Raw genomic sequence first — 15,164 nt, 5'->3', positions numbered from 1 at the left:
TGAGTGGCTTCCAACCACCAGCCCTCTGAGATAGGCTCTCTGCCTGCCCCAGCCTCAGATTGCCAAAAACTGAGACCTGCTCCCTGTAGCTCTCAGCTCCAGACACAGGCAGGAGGGCAGCAGGAGGCTTTCTGCACTGTCCTCATCCCCAGCAAAAAAAAAATCTCACCACTCTAAGTGGCTGGAAACAATAAGCTAGCCAATGGGAACTGACATTTTGCAAGGTTGTGGGAGAGCACATGAAGCTTCTTGCTGGCATCTGAAGCAAACATGGAACAGGGAGTCCCTTAAAGCAGTGTCTGGGTGCTCTGTGCCTAAGGGCTGGCTCAGCTGGTTTGGTGGACCAGTTCCAGCCCATGGGCTGTACCTTGCTCCACCCCTGCCTGAGTCAGAGGAGATAACTTGGCTGACTATAACAATTGCACCCAGTGCTATCTGCTTTCTGCTCTTATGCTCACTGTGACGCTAGAGAGAGAAGCATCTGGCAAAAACAGTCCCATTTATGGAGCTAATCCAGCAAAATTTGATGGTCTGGCATACAGTAGTCTCCCAAAATACATGGGAGGCTTGGGTGGTGGGGGTTTAAGCCTGAGGTGGGTTAGGACTGCACAGAAGGGCCGGGGGATGGAGTTGAGCCAGGGTGTGCAGGGGTGGTGAAGCTGGAGATGGATGGGGGTGAAGAAGCAGAAGGAGCACGGAGGGTGGTGAGCTGCGAGGCGGCGGGGGGGTTGAACTAGGGCTTGGGAGTTATGGGGACATCCAATAGTCCAGAAAATTTGGTAATCCGGCACCTGTCCAGTCCCAGACATGCTGAATTAAAGGCATTTTACTGTATAATAGACTGTTGTGGTCCTGGTTAAAGGATGAGCTGCAGCTCTTTCCTTTCTTGTCTCTGGCAGCACTCTGTTTGGTCTTCTGCCTCTGAGTGGAAATTTGATGATTTTCTCACACATAGATCCTCTTTATACCAACCACTTCTTTTCAGTCTGCAAGTCTGACTGGGTTTTAGGTACTTCCCACACCTGTGACCATTGATACTGACCGACATCCTTCTGAAAGTATTATTTGCCAGTTGGAAGAAAACATTGTTCTAAAATCTTTTTTCTCCGAACAGCCCACATGTATACTTAAGTTGGAGTGAAAGAGAGAAGATTAGGTAAAATGAAAATCTAAGTCAAGTCACAGGAACAAAAACAACTGACATTTTCCCAGCCAGCCCACATCCTTGTGTGTGCCTCTGGCACTGTCTCTTAACAATCCTTAAGCCTAAGCTGTTGGGCAAGTGTTAGAAAGCAACTTTTCTCTCTCTAGGCAGGAAGGCTTTGCTACCCAGACAGATTCCAGTGTGAAACAGCACTTCTGCATATGGCACAGACACATCCCACTAATGAAGTAAGTCATTACAATGCCCCCATTTCTGGCTCCATCACAGACTTAAGTTGAGAACCCAATTGCATAACTTCATCTTTGTGTACCAGTTTTCCTCATCTCTGTAACACTGTGGTATTCCTCTTTACCTACCCCACAGGTTTGTAAAATAGTTTGAGATTCTCAAATTAAAGGTTCTGTATCAATACACAGTGTTTTACAGTCTGCGTGCACTCACTCTTCACCATGCATTTAGAAAATTTTTTCTTTCACACATCTGTTCCTTCTGCCATTTCAAAAATAAATGTAGATTGGCAGGAAGCTCAGGCATATCTAAGATTCCATCATCGCATGGCAAAACCTAGCAGCATTCCTACAAAGCGATAATACTATCTTCAAAATAAAGCAAGAATCAAAAAATATTAGTTTATTATAGGCCAGCGTGCCTACATGAACTGAAAGTCACAGTGATCAAAATACTAAGTAGGCTAAATTTTTTGTACAGATGTGGATGGTGTCATTTAGTGCCACTAACAGAATAAAACGATCTTCCCAACTAATATTACAGCAAGCTAAACACAAGAAAACATAAGTACATTACATTCAAGTTGTAATTTAAAAATTTTTAATTTTTTTCCACAAGAGAGTGTAACAATATTTATAAATAGTAATATAAAATACAAGAATTAAAAATGGAGAATTCTCTCACTGTATTCTGGATCGTTTGACGTTGCTTGTTTCTCCAGGTGCTTTTCTCTTTTGAGATAATCCAATTCCCAGTTCTTTGCTATTTTGAAAGTAAGAAACAGCTTCTGGAAGACAATAACTCTCCATGGGAGGAGGAAGCTCCTTCAAAAGATAAAAAGTGTTTTAACCAAATCAATTTGTACAGCTGTCCAGTATTAGAAAAATTGCTCTATCTGGCTCTCCTTTAGCATCCAACTAAAATTAAAAAGAGTTCATCATTCTGGGACAACATATAAAGAAGTAATAAAACAAAGCCCAATTTTGACACATTGAGACAGCTGCTCACTAAAGTTTTAAAAACATTTCTGATTTGGCATGGAATTATCAAACATTTCTCAGAGTTCTGATGGAAAATGCATGCATGTAGCTCAAGGCCATACACACATGATCTAGTGTATTCTAAAAGTCATGTAGCTACAGAAATACTATATGTCCAATTCTAAACCTGAAACAAACCTTTGTCATTATTTAGTGGCCAAAAATGGAAATTCAGCACAAACATATTAACATTAGATCTTATGATCATAGTTATTGGCAAAACAGCTATCAAGATCTAAAATTGGAGTATCAAAATCAGAAGTCTGTTTCACTACAAGCTAATGCAGGGCAGCGCTCCATCCTAACTACATACAATAGTTTTCATTCAATGAATCAATGGGTGAAGCAGTGTACTTTAGTAAGTATGACTTACCTAGATTTGGTGTTCTAGATGTGGACCTTTTTCTTCAAAGCAAACAAATGGTACATAATGCTCCTAATATGTACATACCTGTATGAGGTAGTCAGCAATGTACTCTGGTTTCAAGCAGTTCACTCCTTGGGCAGCAGCCTCCATTACATTAACTCTGGCATCATCTGGTGTCAGTTTACTGAAGTCAGCAAAAAGATGAGTGGCTTCCTTATAGAGAAGCAGAGAATGACCTTGCAGCACCTAGAGATTTAAATACAAAAACTTCTATTTTACTTTCATGTCTACTTCTCTTGGCAGTCGAGTGTACACATTTTACAGATTAAGTATTCACTAATACGTCATATTAAACAATATGTCCTTAGACAGCAGGGTACCAAGTATAGCCTCATTCTACATTATAATCTATGTTCCCATGACAGGTAGGATGATGATCTCTTCCTTTGGGAAAGAGACTGGGACCCAGAAACTCTAGGTTCAAGTCCTCCCACTGAGTTCTTATGACACCTTGGGCAAGTTAACCTGTGTGCCTCATTTCCCCATCTGTAAACAGGAGCATCACAACTTCTTTTGTCTTGTCTATTTACCTAATAAGCAATTGGGATGACAGACTGCCTCTTGCTATTTGTATTTACAATGTGCAGCACAACAAGGCTTCCTGGTACTTCTGTTACACAAACAACAAGTATCAACAAAACATCAGTGTCTATTAAAGTGATCTAAAGTAACTGAATTAAATTTCTCTTTTAAAGAAGTTACACACCTTTGCTCCTCCTGATTGAAGAAGACGTTTGAATCCTGCTTTCCTGGTTTGGTCAACATCCAAAATCACTTTCCAGCCACTAAATGCCCCCTACATAAAAGATTCAGTTTCAAAAAAGAACTAGGTTATATGAAAATCCTAAAAGCTAACTATACCCCAGGCGCGAACATTCTGAAAGGCAAGTTTATCACATACATCATACACACTTATTTAAAAAAAAAAAAAAAGTTAATAATAAAACAACAGCAGGGATGGACAACATGAAAGCCAGTGGCCAAATTCCAGCCCCCAAGGTTTGACATTTCATCAGGCTACCCACTTCTAGTTAACTATTGGATGAAACAACAATGCCAGTTAACTAAGGATGAACTCATACATCAAGTATATTCTAGTATGTTTCAGAAAAGGTTGCAGTACAAAAAATATTAGGCTTATGTGTGCTCCTTTTTTATTTAACATGTTAATGTAAATATATAAGCAAATTAAGCATAGTCCTAATGCTTCCCGTCAAGATGCTAATAAGCACTCCTTAACATAACCAGAGTTGCTGGTGTTGGACACTTCTATTTTACAGGATGCAGCGCTCAGTCCTTTAGTAATGTATTGTGAGTTTGATTGTTAAGGGTAAATATTTGTAAGTGCCAACTGATTTAGGAACTTAAGTCACATTTTCAAGAATGATTTAGACATGTAAGACAGTCTCTTTGAAACTCAGTGGGAATCAGTTTCCGAAGTAATTTAGGCTACGTCTACACTGCAGAGCTATTTCAGGATACCGAAGTATCCCAAAATAGCTAATCTCCATCTAGGAAATCACGCTTGTTATTTTGAAATATTTTTCAAAATAACAGGCATGCTATTTTGGCATCCCTGAACATCTTGTTGCAGGAGAAGGAAGGGGTGCTTTGAAATAGTGCAGTATTTCAACATTTGGCAATATGTAGACAGCACCAAATACCAAACAGACAGCCCATTTGAAATAAACTTATTTCAGGTTTAGAGCACAGTGTGGCCATAGCCTTAGATACTTCTGAAAATTTTACCCTAAGACAAATGAACGAGGGAAAATAAAGGGATTGAAGTTGTTTGGTATCATAACGGTAAAGGGTGAAAACAAATTTAATGTTAAAAGAAAAGCAGTTATTTAAGTATTAGGATTTCCAGTTTGCATACTAGTTGGCAAGGGGAGTGATTGCAGTCAGCAGTGCCAAGAGGGAACAAAGACCATTAATTAATTTCAACGCTAATAATGTCTAATGCTGACAATAAAAGCTTTTAGGGGAAAGAAGAGCGACTGCATGAGTATGGAAGCAGCTAGGGTGCTCAGTTTTTAAAAAGAGCAAAGCTGGTAAGCCTCTCTTGGCACAGAGACTCAGTTTCTTGCAGCACATCCCATTATGGTACCTGCCTTCCAACATCAGTAGGTTACGCTTAGGCTGTGTCTACACTACCACCTTCCTTCGAAGGAAGGATGGTAATGAGGCTGTTCGGAGTTTAACTAATGAAGTGCTGCTGTGCGTAAGCAGCACTTCATTAAGCAAATTCTGCCCCGCAGCAACTCCGAAGTTTTAAACTTCGAAGTACTGGCACGCGTCTAGCCGCAGTGCAACCCGCCAGTACTTCCAAGTGCAGGGGAATTCAAAGGAAGGTGGTAGTGTGGACACAGCCTTAATGTGTTACCAAATACCTGAATGATACCTATTTAATACCTCAATGACACCCATTTCCTGCTTCCTTTTATGGATTTTTTTCCTCCATCTCACAGCTGCAAGGGCTAGTTTCTTTTGGTTTACATTGATTCCAGGCAGAACGTTGAGTATGGAGTTACTGCCCCATTCATAATCTTCCTCCTAGAACAATTATAGTCACATCAATAGCAGAAAATTACAAAATAAACAAGGACACACAAGCTTAGCATATCAATTTTGTCTAACAGAAAGCACAGCAGTAGTTATTAAAATTAAATACAGCACCTCTTGGTTAAAATTTTTCCTACATGTACAGAGACTCTCATTTAGATTTTAAATAAACTCAATCATTTCATTAACCTATATTATCTCTATGCCACTTTGGTTCCTCTTGTGGTTAGCTCCTATGCAACAGAGTGAAAATGATTGTCATTTATCCACAAATCCCCTCTCTCTCTCTCTCAATTTAATAAGATTGCTTCCCAAGCAATACAAATGCTTTATTTTTATTCATACAGATCAAAAACAAAACAGAAAACAAAACTTTTAAATCAGCCAAGTTAACAAAGCTGTTAGATTCTGGAGAACTGTGAAACAGACTGAGTACTCTGAATAATACCCAGACTATAATAAATAACAATAATTAAAAAGTGGCTTCCGAACACTACTAATGGTACCAAAGGTGTTTTAGAGTATCACTAATTACAGATTCAATTGCATATAAAAGAGAACATACAAAACTGAAGAGAAAGAGAGGAGCTTGGTTATTTATACTGTTGTGCTTACCAACTACGAGATCAGGATTTAATTCCTGGCACATCAGGATCCATCATATTATGGTGAATGCAAATGAAGTTAATTTACCTACGGCACTTCACCCTAAGCTATCAGAAATGACTAGAGACTATGGACACCTCAGTTGTTGGAGAACAACCTCATGTTTGAAAAGGGACTGATTTTCAGGAGGCGGCTAATCCTGAACTCTTTCTGAAACTCAGGTCTCTTAAATATCTCAAAAATTGGGCACTGAAAATCACTTGTCTCAAGTTTTGTCCTTAAGTTTCTGCCATTAGCTTTAGTGGAGACTTTTAGAGCATGTTAGTACTAAAATTAAAACACTAAAGGAGATATAACAGTGGCAACATCACTAGTAGCGTTATGAACCTGTACAAAACAGCCAGCTGCTCTGCATGCCTCCAGGTAGGAACGATGCAGCACCCACTTTCCAGCAGCCATCGAGGCCAAGTATTTCTCATTTCGGAGAGGATGTCCCACAATGATGTGTGTGCAATCTGGATCAAAACACTGCTTCTCAAGCACCACTCCACCTTGAAACATTAAGAGGAAGTTAGTCAGGTTACTCACAGTTAGATTCTACCACAAACTCTCAATTGAATAAAATAACTTTTACAATTCAGGATTAGACTACAATGCTATGCACACTAGAACCTAGGCAGAAAGACTTCTCATTTTACTGATATAATCTCATGCACAGAAGGCAGAGGGGAAGCTAGCTTTGAAACAAAGTAAAATCATTCTGGTACCCATAAGCTGGAGGCACTAGTGCGGGAAAATGTAATGTATGTAAAAAAAGAAATGTTAAAAAGGTGTGTGGGGCGGGGGGAGAAACACCAGGGAGACAGGCAGAGAGGGTCCTATTGGGGGGAGGGGAGAAAAAAGGAATCTTCTATAGAAAAATCCCACAAGCAAATCCCCAAAATGTCACCCTTTCGGTGGTAAGTGTGGCAAGTTAAGCACCAATGTGGACACGAGAACCAAAGGCTATAACCTTGCCACCAACAAGTTTACATTAGAAATAAGACCTATGTTTCTAGCCATCAGAGAGGAGTGAAGTTCTGGAAGAGAAGTTCTGCAAGGGAAATAATGGGGACAAAACCCATATGGCTTCAAGACTGAGCTTGGTAAGTTTACAGAAAGGATGATACAATGGGACTAAAATGGCATTGGCCCATTGACAACTGAAAGTAGCAAAAAAACCCCAATTGCTGGAAATGGGGCACTAGAGCTATGTCTGCATGGTGGGAGCTATTCAGGATACTGTGGTATCCCGCATTAGCTGCTCCGCATCTATGCAATGCGCCTGTCATTTTGAAATACTTGTAGAACTAACAGGCATGCTATTTCAAAGTCCCTGTACACCTCATCACAGGAGGCACACAGGATGCCTCAAAATAACGCTTTATTTTGACATGTGGCGTATAGCCTATTTTGAGTTTAGGCTGTCGTGTAGATATATTCTAGATGGGGAAGTCTCCGAGTTACTACAGTGAATTCCTTCTCACGTATCTGCTTGGTTGCTGTTGCCCACATTCTCAGTCTAACTTATTGTGGGCAACTTGTGACCCACGAGACGTTTTGTTTAGTGTTGCCCACATGCAGGGGTGCCTGACTCTGCTGGTTTCTAGCCATGCAGTTCCACGGTGTCCAGTATGCTTGCCACTTGCCACATGTGGCTAACTGGGCACTGCACTGTGGCAAAATGTGGCTCCTTAGAGCCACAAACATGGAACGCCCTATATCAGCTCCACGCATGCTCCCCACCACTTGGTGGGATAAGTGCCTGGTGGCAACAACAGCTCCTCCCACGGCTCTTGCCCTGGTGCAGCTTCTGTGGCAAGTGAGTCACTGGCGGTTTGTGCAGTGTGAGAGCACACGGGCACACACATAGCTCTGGAGGAGGCGGGGTGTGCCTGGCACTGGGGGAGAAGGAGGGCATTGTTAGAGTAGGGGGAGGCTGTGACAAATACGGAAGGAAGTCAACCACAAGTTTGGCGATCCTTCAATTACTATTGGACACCACTGATGTAGTTTTTTTCATACCAGTACTACTAAAGTGACATGCATGTAAAACAGAGTACATGAAGTGAACTGCATGCTGACTGCACACATTGGCTGCAAGAGCCATGTGCTCCTGGCATCCAATCAAAGCCTGGCTATGATTCAATTGGCACACCATGTAAATTCTAGATATGCAAGCACCATTAGAAAAACTACCCTTTTCCAGATAATGTCTTGGTTGTGACAATCTTGCAGCCCACTTAAATGAAGGATGGCCACTCATGTGGCCCATTCACTAGCCTATGTTGCCCATCACTTGTCTAAGTGATTGCCATATTTGCTGTCTAACAGGAATTTTCCCCTAATTCAGACTGGATAAGCACTGGCAATTTTTCACTTTCCCCTGCAATGTGGGACAGGAGTCAATATATAGTATATAAATGGTAAACAGTTTGCAACTTAAAGTCTTTAAATCATGATTTGAGGATTTCAGTAACTCAGACAGAGGCTAGGGATCTATTTCAGGAGTGGGTGAGATCCTGTGGTTTACAAAGTGCTAGAGGTCAAACCAGATTACGACGGTCCCTTCTGACCTTAAGTCTACCATCCTTCCACTAAAGAAAACAGAGTGATAGACCCACAAGTCCTTGTTGCAGTGCTAAAACAGTTTTACTTTTTACCTAAAGGTAACTAAGGTGCATGAGCTATTCTGAAATAAAAAACAAAAAACAGGGAAGAAAAGGCACTTTTGTAAAGTGGGCAAGGTCAATATGACATCCCTGCCTTGATGTGACGTCGCCTAATTTATTTCACAGTAAAACTTAAGTCCCTTGGCTCAGCTGTGTTTTTACAACGCGATACCTAACACATATATCATCTCTGGTGGTAAGCTCACCGTACCCTTCTTTGACAGGGAAGACCTAGCAAAAAAGTCTTGAAAGCTACATAGGTCTGAAACCTTAGGCTTAGGCTAGCAGTGCATTAACAGAAGACCCTTTCCAGCCCCAAACAAACTGCAAGTTTCATAAACATCTGATTACCTAGTTCCTCAATAAGATGGCAGTAATCAATTCGTTCTTGAGGAGTAAGTGAAGACATCTGGAATTTGCGCTGTTTTTCTGGTTCATCAACCTTCTCATCTACTGTAATAACCTGGAATATGACAAAAGTTATAGGAATTATAGCATAGCAAGATGAATTTGATACTCAGCTATTTCTCTCAAGTGTTCAAGGTTTTCTTACATTGGGTTTTCTCTCTGCTGTGAGATCTGAGAAAGCAGGACCAGCCCTACCAGCCACTAGACAAGGGTTTGGCTGCCTGTCAAGCAGACTGCATCCAAAGTTGAAAAATAGTGTTCTATTATTCAAAGTCAATTTAGCTTTTACCCTGCCCATGTTACTGCCTATAGGGCACAGTTTAGTTATCTGTCATGAAAAGAACTTTTTCATTCTAACTGATGGAATGGCAAACTGGACACACAAAGAAATCAAATACCAAAAGGTACCTCCCTATCACTGCTATCCAAGCTTTCTATTCCTGTAGGGGTTTTATCGGTAGGCAAAATTCCAGAGGGCTTCCAGTAATTATTTACAAATCAAAATTGTGTTAAGAAAAACTGTCAGGGCTACCACAACGACGTACCCTGCTGCCAAAAGGTAGCATTCAAATGAAGCCTATACTTTATAGCATATCTAGGGTGTTTCCTTCCAGACTTCTCCATAGGTGAAGGATTTTTTGAACCAGGAAACTGATTCTGCTTTTGTTTGATGGGTTTTGATCTTTTTCGTTGAGCTGTTGTGTCACTTTTTGTATGCTGCTTTTTTGCCTTTTATTACTGGGGATTAAATAAACAACCCAATAATATTATCAACAGTTAGTACTTAAATTGATTTGTATGGCTGCAGAGTGCCAAAGCAGGATCATTCCTCTTATCTGCTGCCACAATCTGCAGCATCTTAGTGGAAGCACATGCTAAAACTGAAGGAGCTGTTGCTACTGGTCCATATTAAAGAGGTTGGTGCTGATTGTTAATTTCTGGAGCAGAAGGGCAGAGGCTGCTCTTGAGAGCAAACAGTGCAAATCACTCTTGCCTAGCAAGGTTACAGGGAAGATGAGTCTAACAGGCACCTTTTCTCCTTGGGCTTTTGCTCATCATGGGATGGTCCATAATACGCTGTAGAAGGAACAAAGTAAAGAAAAACCTAGACTCAGCTTGGTAATGTGACAGTTTTTCCCTATGCACTCTGTAGTTAGCAAGGAGGAGGTCTGGAAAGCATCTGCAGGTGCCGCCAAGAAGATGATCAAACTTGGTTTTCCAAAAAGGAAAAACTAAGCCATTGCCCAAGAATTGACAGATCTGGTCTTGCCTTGAAGTGAAGAGCAGAGGGAAAACACACAGTAGGTCTGGCAACCCCGATAAAAGAGTTACGCGCTCCAAACAAGGAATATTAACTAGTGTGAGGAAATACACCACTGAGCACATATGCCTGATGAAAAGATCTCGCAGTAGAATTATATAAAGCACTAGTGAATTGAAGGCTAGAATAATTTTCCATAGCCCTTTGTCCTTTTCCTACTGATTTTCAGCACTAACAGCTTATTTTTAAGTATTTAGGCAACATGCAACCCAAGAGATTAAACCAAAACCAATTTCATGCCATTATTAAAATGTCACTAAAGAGGCTGTAACACACTACTGTACCCTTCAAGCCTGACCCCATCTCATCCTACAAAATCTATTCAATTAACATGCCAAGAAAGTGGATTGAAATGATATTTTTCTTTTTGGAACTAATATTTTGTTTTGTCCTTTTTATTACAAGGTTTAGAAAACCTGATCTATGAAGAAAGGCTTAGAAAACTGACCACCTTTAGTACTGAGAAAAAAAGACTGAGGGGAGACCTGATAAAAGTCTTCAAATATATTAAGAGCTATTCTGAAGAGAACAGTCTTCAACTGTGTTCTCCATGCCTGCTGATAAGACAAAAAGTAATGGGCTCAATCTGCAGCAAGACAGACTTAGGTGAGATTCAGTATTAAGAAAAAAAAACTTTGTAAGTCTTAGGGTGTGTCTACACTTGCATTCCTCTTTCGAAAGAGGTAGGCAAAGGAGGTAAATTGCAAATGCAAATGTATAAATTTGCATAATCAGTATCTCATTTGCATATTCTAATTTCAAAAGCTTCTTTGACAGAAGAAAGCCAGTGTAGATGCTGCTCTTTCAAAAGTAAACCCCATCTTTGAAAGAATCCATCTTCCCTTACCTCATTTGCATGCCTTTTTTGAAAGAGGAACGCAAGTGTAGACACCCCCTAAGGGTTAAATTTCAGAGTAGGCTTATAAGGGGAGTTTTCAAGTTCCCATTTTAAGAACAGGAAGAACAAACACCTGCCAGTGATGGTCTACGTTTACTTTGTCCAGTCTCAGTGCGAAGTGATGAACTAGATGATCATATGAAGTCTTTTGTAGACCCTTATTTTTAAGATTGTTCAGAGTCTGCCAGGAGAAATGAAAAATTTGGAACTAAAAGTACAACTAAGAACTGCATAGAAACTACCCAGTTTTAATAAAGCTAAATAGATGAATACATTTACCACCAGCTTCAAATGTCAGGTGCATTTTAATAGTACACTGGGCCATTTCTTAATGGTGCAAGTTCAAGCCTTTAAAAACAAGTATGCTGGTATAAACATACCTTCTCTTTGGGCTGGGGAGCCACAGGAGGGTTAGCCAGTGGGAAGGCAATGCTTGGGGCTTGCGGTGTGGGGATCACATGATCATCTTTTACTGAGATTTCAGGATCACTATATACTGGATGCGTTGGGACCTCCACCACACCTGTCTCTCCAGAAGCATGAACAGCTGTGGACAGTAATTCAATATTTCACAATTTTGTTTGACAATTACAATTATGATAAAGAAGCATTAATAACAAATGAACAATAAACAATATTTAGTTTGCACTGTCAAAAACAATTACTTACTTTTCTTAAAATATATGTCCTTTCATCACAAGGCAGCAGCTGAGCTATTGCAAGCCTCATGGGTTTTTTACTACCTTGAGGTTTGTCTACTTCTCAATTAAGTAGATTCCTCAAGCTATCTTGCTATGAGGCACTCAAAGGCTATGTATCAGAGAGGTAGCCATGTTAGTATGTATCTTCTAAACCAACAAGAAGTCCTATGGCACCTTATAGACTAACAGATATATTGGAGCATAAGCTTTCATGGGCAAAGACCCGCTTTGTCGGATGCATCTGACAAAGCGTGTCTTTGCCCACGAAAGCTTATGCTCCAAAATATCTGTTAGTCTATAAGGTACCACAAGACTCAAAGGCTATGTTTACACAGCCAAGTTATTTCAAAAGAACAGCAGTTATTTTGAAATAACTTTGGCAGTGTCTGAATGACACACATGCTATTTCAAAATAAAATCGAAACAGCAGGTGTGTTTTTCCGATTCTGGTAAACTTCATTCTACAAGGAATAATGCCTATTTTGAAACTGGCACTAAGACACAGTATAACTATGTCAAAATAAGCCATAATGGGCTCCACTGACACTATTACGAAATAATGCTGTGTTTTCAGAAATGCTATTTTGAAATAGCTGGGTGCTATTTTGAAATGCATTTTGCATGTGGTTGTGTTATTTTGAAATATCTTATATTCAAATTTGCATAGATATAGCCAAACTGTCCACAGAACAGTGCTGCACTGATTTAAGTAGATGAGTTACTAAACCAATAACTAGATAAACCAACCAATAACTAATAAACCAATAAGTATTAGATAACTAGATTAGTTTATAAACCAGTTCCATTAAATCACAAGACAGGACCAAAGAAACCATCTTCTAGGTAAGCTGCTGCTTCAAACAAAAAAGCTGTAAGGGGATAGGAGGAGTCAAGATGCCCCTTATCCACACACGCCAACCTACAGACAGCTTGCTGCAAAAGGAGGCAAAGGGAGAACAATGTTTGTGGAGGTGAGCATGTGATGTGTTCATGGTCTGCAATGAACACAAGACTCAGGAACTTCTGATATCTAATCTCAGTCTTGTCAACAACTCACACTGGGGCTTTAGCCAAATCAATTCACTTCTGTTCTAGTTTTCCAATCTGTAAAATGCAGCAGTGATATCTGTCACTTTTTTTTTTTTTTTGAGGATTAATGTTTCCATAGCATTTCGAACATAGAAAGCACTGCATGAGTGATAAGCATCGCTCCTGAGCTCTCTGTACAAAGCTACCTGAGGGTTGCCCATCTGCTATCTTTCACACCACTCTCCTCACATCTAGATCTAGTTGTTGTTGTGGTCTGTTTGTTTTTTGGCAACCAAGGAGAAAGTAGAGACCAGGAAGCATCTCCTAGTCCATCCATCTCAGAGGGCAATATTCACGGCTGCTTAAGAAGACGGAGTAGACGGAAGGGCAAACAGGTGATTCTGTTGTGCTTGTGCTCCACTCTTAACAGCAGGATAAAAAAGGCTTGCAGGGATAAAAGGAAATAGCCAGGCAGGGTGTGTAATCAGCAGCATTTGTGGAGACAGCAAGATAGGTAAGATTAATGACTTCGCTGCATCCTGGTCCCTCAATCTCCCCAGCAGGCTTGCCAGATTTTTATGGGGCTCCTGAACAATGGTGATCTCTCTCCTACACCTCTATTCTTACCCAGCACTGTTAACTTTCTTCAGCTGCCATTAAAAAGCTACGATTTTACAACCATTACCCATATTAAGAGGTGCAAGTGGGTCCAGTGGAGTTACTTGCTTTAGTGAGAACTATTCAACGTGAATAAAAGTTCCAGAACTGGGCCCTAAAGCAAAAAAGCTTATCTTTATAGAATAGCTTCCTCTATATTGCTTATTGTCAAAAAGAAGGGTGGGGGTCTTTCTGGAGGAAGAGCAGAACAGAGTTGAAAAAAAAAAAAAAGCAAGATTTACCTTTTAAAAACATGAGTGGTCTGTCACTCATCCTGAGCCTCAACATTAAAAAGGGGAAAAAACCACCCAGGTCACTTAGAGATATCACAAATGAAAAAAGCTGAAAAGGCTCGTGTAGCAGTGCTGTTTTCTTTTGCTCATAAGATACCACTGTGTAATATATAATCCTAATTACAGTCCAGATCAAACCTGTATTTCTCTCCTTACCTAATTCAGCAACTTCTTTATCAGTGAAGGATTCTCTGGAAGTGGAATCATTCATGTTATTTATATCAGTCTGAATTTGTTCAGAGTACTGTGAAGGACTATTTGGCCATTGTAAGTTGCTGACAAGCCTTGCTCTTTCTTCCCTTGCAGTGGGGTCATCCCAGACAATCTGCTCATTTTGTGATGGTTCTGTGTTTATGTCCATCACAGCTTGCCGTGACTGCCTAAGGAATAAAAAACAAAATCCACATAAAGTCTCCTTAAAAAACAAAAGATGAACTATACTTGATGGCAAGAATGCATTTATCAGAATGGTGAAAGTGTCCTTCACTCTTTATTAGTGGATAGCAGAGTCAGGCAAAAATAAACCTCAATATAAAATTAATAATTCATGCAATTTGAGGGATCAGTCAGCATGGCTCCAAAAAAATGGCTAATGTGAACTATACTGGTCATTTTTAGTATGTATCATGCTAATAAGGTATACTTTACTATCCCTGTATTCTTGGTGTAAATTTGAAAGTTAAAGAGAACACAGTCTTGTTTCTTGGGTGGCCTTCAGCATCCTTAATTTCCAATATTTACCAAAGAAACCTCCAAAACAGAAAAGCACCAAAAAAATAAACAAAAAAACCACATCACCCAAGTGCTTTGTCATTAATTCTTTTAATCAGCTTTAGCCATCAAGTACTTCTCAATTCATAAAAAAAGCACATGCCCTGCTATATTTTCTAGGTCATTTTTAGAAACTGAGGATAGCTCTGGAAAGCAATCTTGCCCACAGTGAATTAACATTTCAATCTAAATGGAGGTTTTTGCTATCTTTTCTACATTCCTACTGACCAGACAGATTTTAAATTGTAACATGACAGACTTAATTACATTAGTGGAAAAATGCAAGAGTAGTATTTGAAAGCCTCATAGTTGGAGGTAGTCTTCACCTTTGAAAGTGTATAAAT

At 40.0% G+C, this 15,164-nt stretch overlaps 2 protein-coding genes across 6 annotated transcripts in view; one reads left to right on the top strand and one right to left on the bottom strand.

Annotated features, from left to right (window-relative positions):
- Window positions 1-15,164, top strand: part of CDV3 (CDV3 homolog) — a 65,106-nt gene that overhangs the window by 33,614 nt on the left and 16,328 nt on the right. The gene's annotated exons all lie outside the window — the stretch shown is intronic.
- TOPBP1 (DNA topoisomerase II binding protein 1) overlaps window positions 1,783-15,164 on the bottom strand; it is a 48,324-nt gene continuing 34,942 nt past the window's right edge. For all 5 annotated transcript variants that reach the window (XM_074988260.1, XM_074988263.1, XM_074988262.1 and 2 more), the window contains 8 exons: window positions 14,206-14,429; window positions 11,750-11,916; window positions 9,094-9,205; window positions 6,419-6,582; window positions 5,276-5,416; window positions 3,567-3,656; window positions 2,885-3,046; window positions 1,783-2,217 (listed from right to left, as the gene is read on the bottom strand). In XM_074988260.1, coding sequence (XP_074844361.1) covers window positions 2,074-2,217; window positions 2,885-3,046; window positions 3,567-3,656; window positions 5,276-5,416; window positions 6,419-6,582; window positions 9,094-9,205; window positions 11,750-11,916; window positions 14,206-14,429 — 1,204 coding nt within the window. In that variant the 3' untranslated portion in view covers window positions 1,783-2,073. The remainder of the gene's footprint in view (window positions 2,218-2,884; window positions 3,047-3,566; window positions 3,657-5,275; window positions 5,417-6,418; window positions 6,583-9,093; window positions 9,206-11,749; window positions 11,917-14,205; window positions 14,430-15,164) is intronic.

This window comes from Carettochelys insculpta, chromosome 2, assembly GCF_033958435.1.
Source record: "Carettochelys insculpta isolate YL-2023 chromosome 2, ASM3395843v1, whole genome shotgun sequence".
In the NCBI taxonomy this organism is placed as follows: Eukaryota; Metazoa; Chordata; order Testudines; family Carettochelyidae; genus Carettochelys; species Carettochelys insculpta.
Note: the sequence above shows the minus strand (reverse complement) of the source record. Positions and strands in the feature narration are given on the sequence as shown.